Source organism: Tachypleus tridentatus, chromosome 13, assembly GCF_004210375.1.
Source record: "Tachypleus tridentatus isolate NWPU-2018 chromosome 13, ASM421037v1, whole genome shotgun sequence".
Classification (NCBI taxonomy): Eukaryota; Metazoa; Arthropoda; class Merostomata; order Xiphosura; family Limulidae; genus Tachypleus; species Tachypleus tridentatus.
The window spans coordinates 155,645,746-155,660,106 of record NC_134837.1 but is presented as its reverse complement, the minus strand read 5'-3'; the positions used below and the strand labels follow the sequence as shown (position 1 = coordinate 155,660,106).

Sequence of the window (14,361 nt, the reverse complement as noted above, 5' to 3'; positions counted from 1 at the left end):
AGTACAGATAACACATTGTGTAGTTTTGTTTTAACTACAAAGAAACAAACATATCTTTTCTGTTAATTAGCGAACCTAGTTAACATTTTTGGGGAAAATAAGCTTTGCAAGTAAATACCATAGATATTTTGATTTTGACATCATACCACGCTTTAAGAAGAAAGTGTTTTAAATTTGCTAAGATACATTTTTAATCTTTCTAGTTGATACTTTAGCAAATGTTTTCAAATAAAACATTTTCATTATAGCATATTAATATAATTGTTTTATTTACCTAAAACTTTCAACGTAACTTAGAGCACAGTACAAAGTAACTGCTTGAAATAATTCTATAGCAAAAGTATTATTCTGATTTAACACTTAATATTCTTTCGTTTTATTTTGACTTGGCCCGGCATGGCCTATCGCGTAAGGCGTGCGACTCGTAATCCGAGGGTCGCGGGTTCGCGCCCGCGTCGCGCTAAACATGCTCGCCCTCCCAGCCGTGGGGGTGTATAATGTGACGGTCAATCCCACTATTCGTTGGTAAAGAGTAGCCTAAGAGTGGGTGGTGATGACTAGCTGCCTTCCCTCTAGTCTTACACTGCTAAATTAGGGACAGATAGCCCTTGAGTAGCTTTGTGCGAAATTTCCAAACAAACAAACAATTATTTTGACTTCAAGTTATTATTGTTTTGAATTAAGCACAACACTACTCAATGGGCTATTTGTGCTCTGCCCACCACAGGTATCGAAACCACTGGGGAATTAATTTCAAATTAAATATTAAAAGATAAAGTGTTTGGTGTGTATTATTGAAAATTAGATAAAAACTCCATGAACACAGCTAACAAAAGTGGATCAAACCAATATTTTACAGAATCTGGAAGAATGCTAGCATTAAAAGCGTAAAGGGTCTTTCTATCATGTAGATTGTAGAAAGAAAACGCTCTTTCACCAACCCCATATGAAAATAGCATTTACTACGTGTATCAGGAATTTCATGCTGAGAATGTTTTAAATATTATCTACCAGATGATGCTTGGATATTGTGCAGGTGTTTGAGTAAAGCATGTTGCAATGTATATATCTGTTTTAACTTCTCACTGTGTGTGGGGAGTTAGATGTCTTACTCTTTGATGGCAACGTATATAATTAGAATGAAACTAAATCATAACAGAAAAACGTTAAAGGACTGACTGTTATAGCACGGTCATCGCAGACTAGTTTTATCAAATTATAATCAGGTATTAATTAATAAGTGTGATAACGGAGAAAGGTTACAAATTACGACGTTAATTTATGTTGAAATTGGGTTAATACAGTCTTTAGTCAAATTTGACCTGGTTAACTTGTGAAAATTGATGATATTATTATTACTACTAACACAGTTGGTATTACTATTATGAGTATCAGTTATTACTCAGACCTAATCCTAATTAACTTTTTACAAACAAATAGATTAATAATGGTACTTGGTACGTAAGTTAGTGTTTAAAGATGAATTTTGTAATCTTGGTAATTTTCTGAGTGTTATAGCAGTTTTAAATTAAAGTTATTATTGAAAGATTTCCCATAACATTATTTTCAACTTATTGCTAATGTATTATCTCTTTCACTCTTTGTCTTTGTTCTTTCAGACTTATTGGTGGTGAAAAGGATTAACTTAAGGGACAATCTGGGCATTTATAGATGTCATATATAGTTTATTATCCCTTAGGTGCTTTTGCTTCAACTTCTTAATTGAAAATGTCAGAACTATACAAATTGCTGGGAACTAAATTTTGGAGCAAACTGAAGGAACTTTACAAAAAAGAAATTCAAAATTGTAAAAACTAAATGTTAATAGTGACATTACATACAGTAGAAAAGTTGCATTTTATATCAGTTTTAGTTGCATCTCTATACTGATCAGAAAATAAATTATGACATTTTTAATAGTTAATTGAATTTTATTTTAGCTCTTGTGAAGCAATAGTTAAAGCTGTGACTAGTAAAGTAAATTTGAACACTTAATAGGGTACAGGGTGTTCTTCATATCATCATATTTCTTTGACTTTTTGATGAAACAAACTGTAAATTAAATGTAGAAAGAATAATTTTCACAATATGTAATTAACTAATTTTTGGTTTTAAAACTTTCAGTGTTGTGGTGGCCACAGTGTTGCTTATATTCATAATTTGCATTGATGCATACATACTTGCATGGAGCTTATTACAGCGATCTGATAAGCAGTTCAAACTTGGCATTCACAAAGATTACAGTCAGGTTTTTCAATAACTTTATGTAGTATGATACTATTTTATCTCTATTTGAAAACAAATGGGATATATTTGGGTGAATGTACTGGACATGCCTTATTTTATGTACTAGAGGGCTTATCAGGTTCTTCTTATTAATATGCACAAATAGCTCTAGAAGGAGAAACATTTTAATGATGAAAGCACAATTAATAAGCATAGCTGGCTCAAGGATTATGTGCATGAAATATTACAATATAGTGGACAGAAAGATGATACCAGTTTCCATTCCTAGTATATTGTGTTGACTTTACCAATAGTTTTAGTTCATTGCTACTATTAACACTCTTTTTACCTTAATAAAAACATACACACACACATGGGTTATTCCATGCTAACTCACCTAGGGCTTCCCAGTTTATGTCATAGACTTGCTTGAAAAAATTTAAACAAAACCTTCATTTTGATTATTCAGGCATGCAGTATACAACTTTAGGACTTTGCATGGCTGAACAAATCAGAATGAAGTTTTTGTTTGAATTTTTTCAAGAAGATCTATGACATAAACTGGGAAGAGTTCTTTTTTTTCTGGGTTATTTAGCATGGAATGACCCACATATGTAGATAAAGATATAGGTATGTAATAACTTGGCCACCTAATGTTATAGTTTTCCCCCCATCTAAAAGAAGGATATCAGCATGTTGGAAAGAGTAAAAGGTAGGCTTTATAGAATTAGTTCTGGTTTAATATAAGTAACTTAACTTATAAGAGATAGATTAGAAATTTTCATTTCTATCTAGAGTTTAGAAAATTTCTTGGGAATTTAATTTAGGTAACCAAAATTGTTAGGATGTTGTATTGTATTTTCATGAATTAGATCTTTGAATGATAAATGTGTAAGCTTTTTTTTTTTCATACAGTAATGTTTAATGTTATAGAATGAGTAACTTATCAGAGTACAAAGCTTAAATGAGAGGTTATTGAGAATATTCTTAAAATAATAAGTTAGTTGGTTGGATCTATGGTCTAAGGTTGAGAGTAGGAGTAAGTGGTATGTGAAAGATGGTTTTCACTTGAGTAGGCTAAGTAGCATGGTGTTTGAGAAAGCTTTTACAACTTTTTAGTAAAAATTGTTTAAACTCAATTTAGGCAGTGATGATGAAAACTGGTAAGAAGCATATTGATTGGATAGCAGTCACTGTAGAAGAAAGAGGAGTTTGGAAAAAGAATATTTTGAATGTGAGTTGAATAATAGTTTAAAAGATAAGTAGTATATTTGAAGATAAGACTTGGACTAGCTGATATTTTCACAGTGGTTTTTTAGGTAAGCCACTTGCTAACACATCCAAGGAAGGCAACAGATATATAGGTTGTTTTGAGTCGGTAGCACATTCTAGTGCCAGTAATACATTCTTCAAGTTTCTGCCTTATCAAGCACATAGATTGGGAAAAGTTAGTCAAACTGTGAAGGGACACAGGTTTTTCTGAAACCAAATAGGCAGTTTTGTTCATCAATGATCAAGGCACCTATTAGGAACAGTGCTATTTTATTTTTATTGTCAATTTACATTATATAAGTGGTTGACTGGGTGAATACTGGGGGTGTCCGGGTACAAGTCATTGTTGCTGAATTAAGTTTGATGCTTTTTTGCACATGGAGATGTGAAATGATGAGATTTTGGTCACAACTTTCAAAAAAGGAAATTTGAAGGGATGTGACAAGCATTGTATGTTCTATATTGGTAGTTAAATTAATTTGAGATAATAATAAACAGATATTGAAATTTCTTTTAAATACATTTTTAAATATTCAAGAAAGACATCTTTTTTAAAATAAACATGGGAGATGCCAGTAAAAATCATATTGGCTAACAAATGGTATAAAGGATAAAATGAAAAACTCTATGCATTTAAGAAGTTTTAAATTGACTCCTATGATGAAAAATTTAAGAGTCTTATAGGAGTACGAGAAAGTTGGTCAAACAAGACAATAGGAAATCAAAAATTGTATATATGAATTTAATATTTTTTATTTGTTTTGTATTATACCTATGTGGGTTGTTTTTATCACATTTTACTTCAACGAATTTTGTTGAGAAATATCTTATATTGTATTTTTTAACATGGAGAGCTTTTATTTAGAGTATCAGACTCTGTGTAAATGTAATCACTGAACAAATCATGCCATTGAATTTTTGTCAGTCAGATAATTGCAGTTATGAATATTCATCATGTACAAGTAGTATTGTGCAAGTGTATTGTATGTTAACTTGATGAATTGTATATTTAGACTTATTTCAATATCATAACCTGTAAGTTGGCTATAATACACATGTATTGTGACACTGAATAGTACTGAACCTCGTGACATAACCATGGCTTTAAAAACTTGCACAATGAAAGAGAATTGTGAAACATGGTAGAAATAGTGTGATCTTACTGAAAATAACCTTTCAGATGAAGGATGTGTCATTTACATACCTTTTAGTCTTACAGTCTGACATTATCTGTGAATCGATATAGTAACTCAAATGTATTTGTTTATGAGTTTTTGAACTTTTCCATTAATTTTGGACAAAATTACTTAATTTTACATATAAGCACTTGTCCACACACACAGAGACAGATTTTGAAACATAGTAGATTTATGTGATAATTGATGTGGACGTATTGGGAATTATTCAAAATATATATGTTTAATTTTCAATCTTTCTATATTGGATTGTGCATCATAGGAACATTTTTATATCTAAACAGAAGTTTAGAGTATTTAACAGGAAAAGGTGTTGGAACTGTTAAAGTTAAAATTGTATATTCAAGCCAATCCAAGTTTGAACAATGTTCACAATTCTTTGTTGCTAATTGTCCATATTACAATGGGTACAATGTACTACAATGTTTAGAATATTGTTTTGTACTCATTAAAGACATTCTTTCAAAATAACAATGTTATTTCATTTTTGCTCTTCTGGAGCTTTTCTGAATAGTTTTAGTTTATAAGTAAATGCACCTCAGTTATGTAGTGGTAAAGGAATAAGTGGTTCAACTAACCTTTTTGGTGTTCCAGACGTTAGATGTAATCTTTTATACAGCAAAGATTTGCTTTTTCCAAGAAAGAGTGACTGCACTCTTTGTTATTCTTTAAGTTAAGATTTAATGCCATACTACCCAAATGAGAGTAGGGAATCAATTTTTTGTATTTACCTTTACCTGTACCATTAAATATTTTAAAAGATAAACTGTGAGAAATTATCAGGCATAATATGTTTATAACATTTGCATATCTTTAAATTCAGTTTTATGGTGGCAACTTCTGTTTGATGGGTAGAGCTAATATGTATGCACAGTACAGAGCTGGAAGAACCACCTCTCCTGCAACCCCAATTTTTGGAAAACAAGAAAGCTCATCTGATACTAATCCTCTCATTAGACCAAGCATTAATCCTTCAGGGTTTTTGCAGAACTTCGGAAACCCATTTCATTGTAAACAGAAACCAAAGGTATTTGTGTCAAACCAAGTTCTATAAATGAATTATTAATTTGTAAGTACAGAATAAATTGGATATATATAGTTAAAGTAGGTGTCTGTTTGTTGTGTAGAAAATAATTTGAGATTTCTGAAGCAACTGAACATAATTAAGTCATTTGTGTGAAAATCCACTTGAAACAGATTTATTTTTTCCTCCTTGTTTAATTTTCTGGAATGCACTAAATAATAACTAGTTATACAGTTGTTTGTGATCACTTTAAAAATATCATTGTGCTTTGAAAACATGAGCATCATTTGAAATGGAAGTACTTTGAATATTTCTTATATGCAATAAAATTGTTTGCTGTTCAGATTGCAGATGATTGGTTTCTGTCTATCACTTGTGCAATCAAAAAGTTTGAATATGTGAAATACAAGGCAAAATAAGATAGCAATGTCCAAAAGATTTAATGTCGGATATTCATTTGTTAAACAACAAAAAATACATGTTTAGTAGGTTCAGTATTCAAATTTTATTCAGATCAAAAATAACATCACTCAATTTCTAAATAAAACTGTTTTTTACCCACACATACACACCATTATCCCAAATTGACTGGTTTAGTCCTTATACATGGGTCATGAAACTTGTAGCCTTTCATGTATGCATTCCACTATTCTTCATTTATTAGCACTTTTCATGTGCCACATTCTTCTTTCCCAATAATGATTCATGCATGCCATAATTCACATTTGGTGGTAATTTTCATACAGGTATGTTTACCACAGTTTTTCATTACTTTATTTAGTTAGTTTTTAACTGTATAATAGATGTTACCTAGTTCAGATAGCTAGAATTGATTTCCCAAAAGGATGTATACATAACATACCATAAATTAATCCTACACCCAACAACTTATCAACAATCAGTATGCTGTTGTGTGAATACTTAGCAGTGCCTACCATCAAATATTTTTGTCTATGGTACCTGCTGTCTAATAAGGAAAAGGTGAAATATTTTTTTTAATAGTTTCACTAAACTCAGTCAACTCTGAATAGCTGTGAACACTTAAATCATTTTTGTCATCAAATCTGGTTTTCAAGAATGATTTGACAGCTTCCAGAACATTATTTTGTAGATGTGCTTTCAAATTTGGAAGATAAGTAGTTTGTGATGAAATTTATGCTTACATGGTCATGAAGCATAGTAGCAAATATGCAGTAAAAATGTGCAAGAATAAATGTTGTGTTAGTATTTTCTACAAGTTAGGAAACCAGGACAAACATTGGAAACTTTCAGTTGTGGGTACTGGAAGAAAGTTATGTTCTCAACACTACAGGAAAAAGTAACCACATGAACAATTATAAGAAATTCTGGACTGGACATGGCTGTAAGTAAGCTTGTGAACCTGAAGTTTTATAGTTTGCATGTCACTACCTAAAATGTATGTTTCATACTTTAGAGCCATAGATGTGCTATAAAAGAAATGGTCAGGTTTTATTATTTGATCACATAAAATTAGCTCAAGACTTGGAAGTCAGTTTCGTTGATAGCTGCCATCCCTCTAGTCTATCAGTTTGAAATTATGTATGACTGCATGCTGATAGCTCTTGTTTAGTTTTCATGAAAATTCTTAAATAAGCAAGAAATTCTTTATTGAAGATGAGACATTTCTATTCTGGAAACAGATTCCAGTGTTATTACACCATAAATTATTAATAGGCCTACTTGTGTATCTGAACAAGATAGTGCACTATAAAAATGAAGATGAAATTAACAGTTTGAGTGTGTACTGTGTCTCTAATATTGAGCATTCTGCATACACTGACTCCTTACGACTATGTTCTGCTTCACCATTGCCAAGTAAACCTTAATTTGTTAATTCCACATCACTCTCTGACATGTAAAGGCTTTTTGAGTATGTGACAGCAAAGTAACAAAATTGTGCTTAACAGTCATTTGTTTGTTCTGTAGTATTATGTGGTGGAAGGGCTCCATTTCTGAATCCTTGTGATAGGTAATATTATGATGCTCAACAAATTACTCCACAGTTCAGTCTTGGTGTAAAGGTGATGTAAGCCATACCCAGAGCTCTGTTTTTTCGAATGTGCTTTAACCATAATCCAGAACAAGAACAATTCATTAATTTCTTTAAACTGTCAGTGGAAGCATTAGCCCTTCACACAGCTACAAATGTTTTGGATCATGATGACATGGAAGAAGGCTACTTCTAGGAAGAGGATATTGATGAATCATTCCAGTTGTTGGTACTACATCTTATATTGTTGAGAGGGAAGCACTGTCTAACTTTGCTTGAAACAGAAAAAAGAAAACTTTGCAAATTATGTGGAAGGAAGTGGTGGTGACTTAGAATCAAGGAGATTGTTCACTCAGATGTAGTGAATATATATTTTAGATTTTCTCTTTTGAGAAAAGTAGCTTCATGGATATTGCTGTTCTTAGCTACCCTTCATCTACTGTAGTGCCTAAGTAATCTTTGGTAAAATTGGTTTTGTTCACTCTAAGATGCAGAAAAGGCTTACTTTAGAAGTGATCAAAGAATCTAAAGAGAAACCTTTAACAGGAGACTAAGAGTAATAACAGACATGTACCACTTCAACTCATCAATTTCGAAAAGTGAATGTTGTAATTTCCATAATAATGGAAAAGGAAGCTAGAAAGGAGTTTTAAAAAAATTGAATGTTACTGAATATAGAACCAGACAATGAAACACTAAGTATGTTCTTAAAGACAACTTAATCAGCCAGTAACAAAAGTCAGTACATTATTATTATTGTTTAGAAATTAATGCTAATTATGAGTATAGTTGATTAGAAAAAAACTTATTGCACTGTATTTAATACAAACCAAACCATGAGCTTATGGCTCACATTTACAAGGCCACTATAATATTTGAAGTACTATTTTAAACTGTTTTCAGTTTAATGGTAATTGCCACTTTAATGTGAATTAATTCCAGCTTTCAGGGAATCCCTCATAAGAGCTTTTGAGAAATGTCTAATTTCCCTAATATTTGCAAATTTCAAACTGAGATGATTCATTTGGCATCACTTGAAAGTTGAATCCAGCAATTTAGGAGAAGGGTTTTTGTGAAAAATTGTTGGATTCTCCACAGGGTAGGGTGAAAACTTTTATCTCTTTGCAGATCTTAGGACTGAAACAGTTCACTTGGTGTACCACATAGAAGTTGGTGTGACCCATGGTTTTGGAGGTGTTACATGACACTTTATCTATTTCTCTCTCTCTCTCTCTTCTCCTCTCACACACACACAAAGAATCTTATTATATAAGTGTTTATTCAGTGCATGTTTAGTATTAGTATACATGCTTATATTAAAAAGATGAAGTGAAAACATGTATTTAGTATTTTATATGATTACTCAATTGTTACTGTATTTAGATTAGTAAAAATTAATAGCAAATGGTTCATTGCTTTAAGTGTTACATGTTTTATTAGTATTCAAATTAAATAAGATAATAACAAACTAATAATTTTGAATAACTATTTGACTCTCTCAAAAATTAATAACTATTATTAGTGTGAAATACAGTTTAAAACATTTACAATAATGCTGCCTTTCTACAGTCATAGGAATGCTAGAAATTATAATTTGTCACTATGAGTAAAGTATCTGTCAGTATTTTAAATTACAGGTAATTGTATGTCCCTAACCATGTATGTACTTTATATTGCTAAGAAACAATTTCAGTTAATTATGTTTTAATTGTACATATTTCTAATTAATTATGTTTTTGTATTGCTTCTAAATTTTTAAGTTTTTGATGTTTTATGTCATATGGTCAGTTAATACTTAAAAGACCTCTTGGATATAAAATTAAATACTAAATATTTTTGCTTCTATACATTTGGCATTATTTTAAATTTTGATCATCTTTTGAGACAAAATTACTGTTACAAGGTTATTATGAATATATATCCTTGCAGTTCTCCTTTTTCCTATTTTGTATGCATTGTTTGTTAATACATACAAATTAGTCAACCCCATTTTTCTCTTTAAATTTTTTAACAATTTTTTTATTGTAGTAAGTTATATTCTTGTGGATGTTTATTTCATGTGTCCAATGTCATTGTTTTTAAGTTACTTCTAGTTTTGTTGAGCTAGACTGAATTTTAAACTTTCAAAGAACTGATAAAAAAAAACATGTAACGACATGTTGAAGATAATACATTAATTATTTTTGTTTGCAGCATAACCCTCAACAGAGTCATTCCAGTTTTTTCTCAAAGTATGAAAAAACTGGAATTTATAGAACTGGCTAGTTTTGGTGTGATAAAAGAGTATGACCCTTCAAAACAGGGCATAGGACACAACTTTCAATCCGTATAATTGAAGAGTCCAACCTGGTGTGACTTGTGTGGAAACTTTATATGGGGAGTATATAAATTTAACCACTGCTTGCAGTGTAGGTGTAAGTGATTTTTTAAGTGCAAACTATCAATATTAAAACTCAAATTTTATTCTTAAAGATTATCAGAACATTTTTTTTTGGAAATTCTTATGAACTGTGTTTGAAGATTATTGTGTTGAACCATTTCAAGAACCAGTCCACAAAACATTTTGGACCTATATATAATTTTAACTATACCTTGAAATCCAAGAAACAAGAATGTTAAATATGCATGTTAATGTTGGACTTGATAATAAAATAAATCTTTCTTAGCAAATTTTAGAAGTAAATCATCAGAGATAAATTTTGTTTTTTTCTGAAACTGCTGTAAAAAACTTGTATAAAGTTAAGTTTCATTTTACACCAAATTTTGTGTTTATTTAGTTCACCAAATTAAATTGTTTCATAATTTACAATTTTTGTCCACAAATTAAAGCACTAGAATATTTATCATCCCATCCTTTTATAAAGTGTTAGATGACTTGTAGTAAAAAATTGTGTAGATATGGTAGCATTAAAAAATAAGTTACTCTGAGAGGTTTTTGAATCATATAGTTTATTTAGTGCACCTTTTAAGAAAATTTTGTTGATGGACTGTCATTTCATAGGTTGAACTTAGAAAGACTATGAGGCTACTTAATATTTGATAGAACAATGTACTTTCTCAATTAGTTACATGTTTATGCTAAAATATTTTATTTCAAGTGAAGACAGTTTTATTTGAATATTAATTTCAGTATCTGCTTATTTTTTAAAACATTTTTTCATTATTTTCATTACATTTATAGTTTTTGGCAATACAGATTTGAGTAAAATGGGCCAAAGCTTACTATTATGGTTGTTATAAAATTTGCAATTTTGAAATAGAATCCTTTATGTTAAAGTTTTCCATAAGTGGCTGAAAAATGTTTTTTGAGAAATTGAATCTTATAACTTAGTATTTAAGATCCTGATCACATAACTTATTTTATTACCATGTTTTAAAATTTGACATTATTAAAATTTGCAATTATTGATAAAGCCCAAGTATTTTTGAGCTTATACATTCTGCCTTTTCACAGAGTGTTTCCTAGTGATTTTGATATTAATATGTGAATTTTGAATGTTTTAATTTTGAAGATCATTATCAGTTAATAAACCTTCTACCATATATTCATTAACAAGCTTTTGTTGATTTTAAATATTTATAATTTTTGAAATGAGAAATTATTTTAAATTTGTATTAATAGTAAAGAACTTTATCATAGTTTTTGTGCAGCTCTGATGTTCAGAAATATAAATTTCATATACTGACATAATATACCTTTCTAAATAATAGTATAATATGCAATGCTTTTAATATTACACATGTATATTTAACATTTGTTCAAATTTATTCACCTAAAGAATCTGGCTTTGCTTTAACAGATTGCAACTAGACGTGTCATACAGTTTGCCAAGATCTGGTCACATTGGATTGTAAGACAGACAAAGACACAACTAAATTAACACAAATTGTTACAAAAAAAGAAACCTACAATACCAAACAGAGTTGAGGTAAAAACATTAATGTATTACATCAGACATTTTGTTTCCGATACTATATTGGAAGTTGTTTTGAGTATGTGCCTATAAAACTACTGACTGACAATCTTTTAAACTGAAAATAAAACATTGTCTGCTCCACTACCCTATAGGTCTATATGTTTTTAAAAAATTTAAAAAAATAATTATTCATGTCATGTTTCTCATTTAATTCTTCTCTCTTAATGGTTTTATTATTACAGCCCTTCATTGCCTTCATTATAGTTTGTTATTTAAACAATTGTTAATGAAGTGTTGTTGTGAAATTAGCTGTAGTCAGCATTTGAATATTATTATACAGAATAAATTGTAAGTTATTTATTTTAAAGTAGAATAAATGAAATGTCTCAAGCTGTAATTTATGGATTATTTAGGAAATGTCTAACTGAAGTTTCTGTGAGGATGATGCAATAATAAACCTAATGAGAAACTAAGAAGATTTAAAGACAAATTATAGATATGCCACTTTTTGTTTGGGTTGTTTAGACATTAGTTCACTTGAAAATGTTTTTATGTTAAATTACATCCATTTGAAAGCTTCAGAAATTTTCTATTGCAAGGCATCAGGTACGTTTAGTGACGTTTATCAATTACAGTAGGCAACAGCAAAATATTTCAGTAGCTCAGTTGTTAGTCTTTCAATATGATTTAAATTTATTATTCAAACAATTCACAAAAAATAAAAGAATGCATTATTTATTAGATACAAATTGATCTCAAACATATTACCAAAAATTGCAATACCTAGTCTGATTAAAAGCAATGATAACACCATTTTGAAAAGTCAAGATGTTGGTCACCAACAAATCTTTTGCCGTTTTTTTTTGTATTCTTTATGATTCAAAGTGGAAAGTGGAAAATAAAGTAACACAGAAGGTATTGAATGTTCATCAAGTTGAAACTAAGTATAAATGTAACATGGAACTTTTTGATCAACAAAGAGTAAAATTGATATTCAAAAGGGAATGCTTTTCAAAACAAATTCTCACTTAAAAAGATAATATTTTTTCCAAAATACCAAATTAATTACAGGAATTTTTAAAGTTAAAAAGAGATCGTATGTGATGAGATGGGGGGTCATGGAGGCTACAGTCCCAGGGAAATATGGGTTAAAGAATAATATACTCTCTTTTCATAACATACATAAGGAAAAATCTCAGTACTGCGAGAAATTGCATTGCCTCAAAAAGTACCTTTTATCTTAAAAACATATTTGGCTTCTGTCCACCAGAAGAATTCTTCTCATGCCCATGTGGACCATTGAGGGGCAGTCTGATTTTTCATTATAGGGTTTACATGGTTAGCCATTACATTGTCCCTAATGTTTGTGTTGTTCTGGACTATTCACTATAGTTTATCCACCTTTGTTATTCCAATGTAGTATGGGGGGTCCTTGCTACTTTCCTAGACAAACAACAACTGTTAAGATGGCATGCTCCACAAGATTGCTAGTCGGTTTTTTTCCATTGTGATATATTTACTTTATTTAATATGCCCATTCTGTACTCTACTAACCTACAGAACTGCATGGGTAAAGTAGAAGGGGATAGCTACCAATCCCTGCCATCTTTTCAGTTGAATAAATTGAGGGAGTCTGATTTGTCATTATAGGGTTTACATGGTTAGCAATTGCATTGTCCCTGATGTTGGTGTTGTTCTTGACTCTTCACTATAGTTTATCCACCCTTGTTATTCCAGTGTAGTATGGGGGTCCTTGCCACTTTCCAGTTTTGAGCCACTGAAGTAGTGGATCTTGGAGGAGTCACCCTGAATGTTTGTTTCCACTCAGTAGAGGATAAGAGTAGTGATGTTCTACTGGTGAATATAGCATGTGATCCTCCAATCATGCACTCCACCTTTCCATGTGGTGGGTCCTGGAGGTGGAAGTTGTACCAAGTTTCTGTACAATTTCATCCTGAGGGTGAGGTTGCTCATATATTTTCTAGATGTGATCCTTTTCTGTGCAGTGGGACCTGGAGGGAGATGTTTTACATGTCTACAAGTACATATACTCTACCATCCATATGGTGCATCCTGGAGGGTTAGTTTTCATGTATTTTATAGATGCAATCCACTTCAGTGTAGTGAGATCAAGATGTTGCTGTTGTGCCCCAACATTTGTGCTCTCCTATTGGGGGGGGATTATTTTCCTTTGGAGTAGATACATTACATTGCTATTTACTCCTCCACTTGTGATCACTCTTCCTACCATCACCTAGATGTCAGTTTGCAGTGAGTTGACTGGATTAAAGATGATCCAGTCAACATAAATTCTCACATATATGCTAATTGTGTTATCTCTTTCACTCAAATTGTCTCAGAATATACACTTCCCTGCAATATGTCCTGGAGGTTGAATGTTGCACCCTGGTTCTATCTGGAGGGTGAGGTTTCTATATATTTCTAGAGGAGATCCAGTTCTGAATGGTGTAATCTGGAGGGTGGTGTTGAGCTCCAGCTCCCATGCAGTCCCATCCAGAGAATGACATTGATTGGGATGTAGTTGTCTCTACCTTATTAGTTATACTCCTTCCACTTTTGACCATACATGTGACACCTATTTCTACACTTGGTTTATAGTACACGTGGTACATAAGTGTTGTAATTTTCCATGTATGTTCCTGTCTCAATGGAGATAACAGATCATGGGTGATCTTTGGATGCTTTTGAAGGACA

General features: G+C 31.1%; 1 protein-coding gene across 6 annotated transcripts in view; it reads left to right on the top strand.

Moving 5' to 3' along the window:
* Positions 1-991: 991 nt before the first annotated feature.
* The window catches only part of LOC143237465 (uncharacterized), a 40,086-nt gene continuing 26,716 nt past the window's right edge, over positions 992-14,361 (top strand). For 2 of the 6 annotated variants that reach the window (XR_013020080.1, XR_013020077.1), the window contains exons 1-5: positions 994-1,226; positions 2,822-2,938; positions 3,371-3,460; positions 5,518-5,721; positions 9,923-11,658. Coding sequence is in view for 1 of the 6 variants with exons in the window: in XM_076476743.1 (XP_076332858.1) it covers positions 3,377-3,460; positions 5,518-5,721; positions 9,923-9,994 (360 nt within the window). In the remaining 5 variants the exon portion in view is untranslated. Of the gene's footprint in view, positions 1,227-2,821; positions 2,939-3,370; positions 3,461-5,517; positions 5,722-9,922; positions 11,813-14,361 lie in introns of those variants that run through there. The other 4 variants (XR_013020079.1, XR_013020081.1, XM_076476743.1 and 1 more) reach the window with 4 other exon arrangements.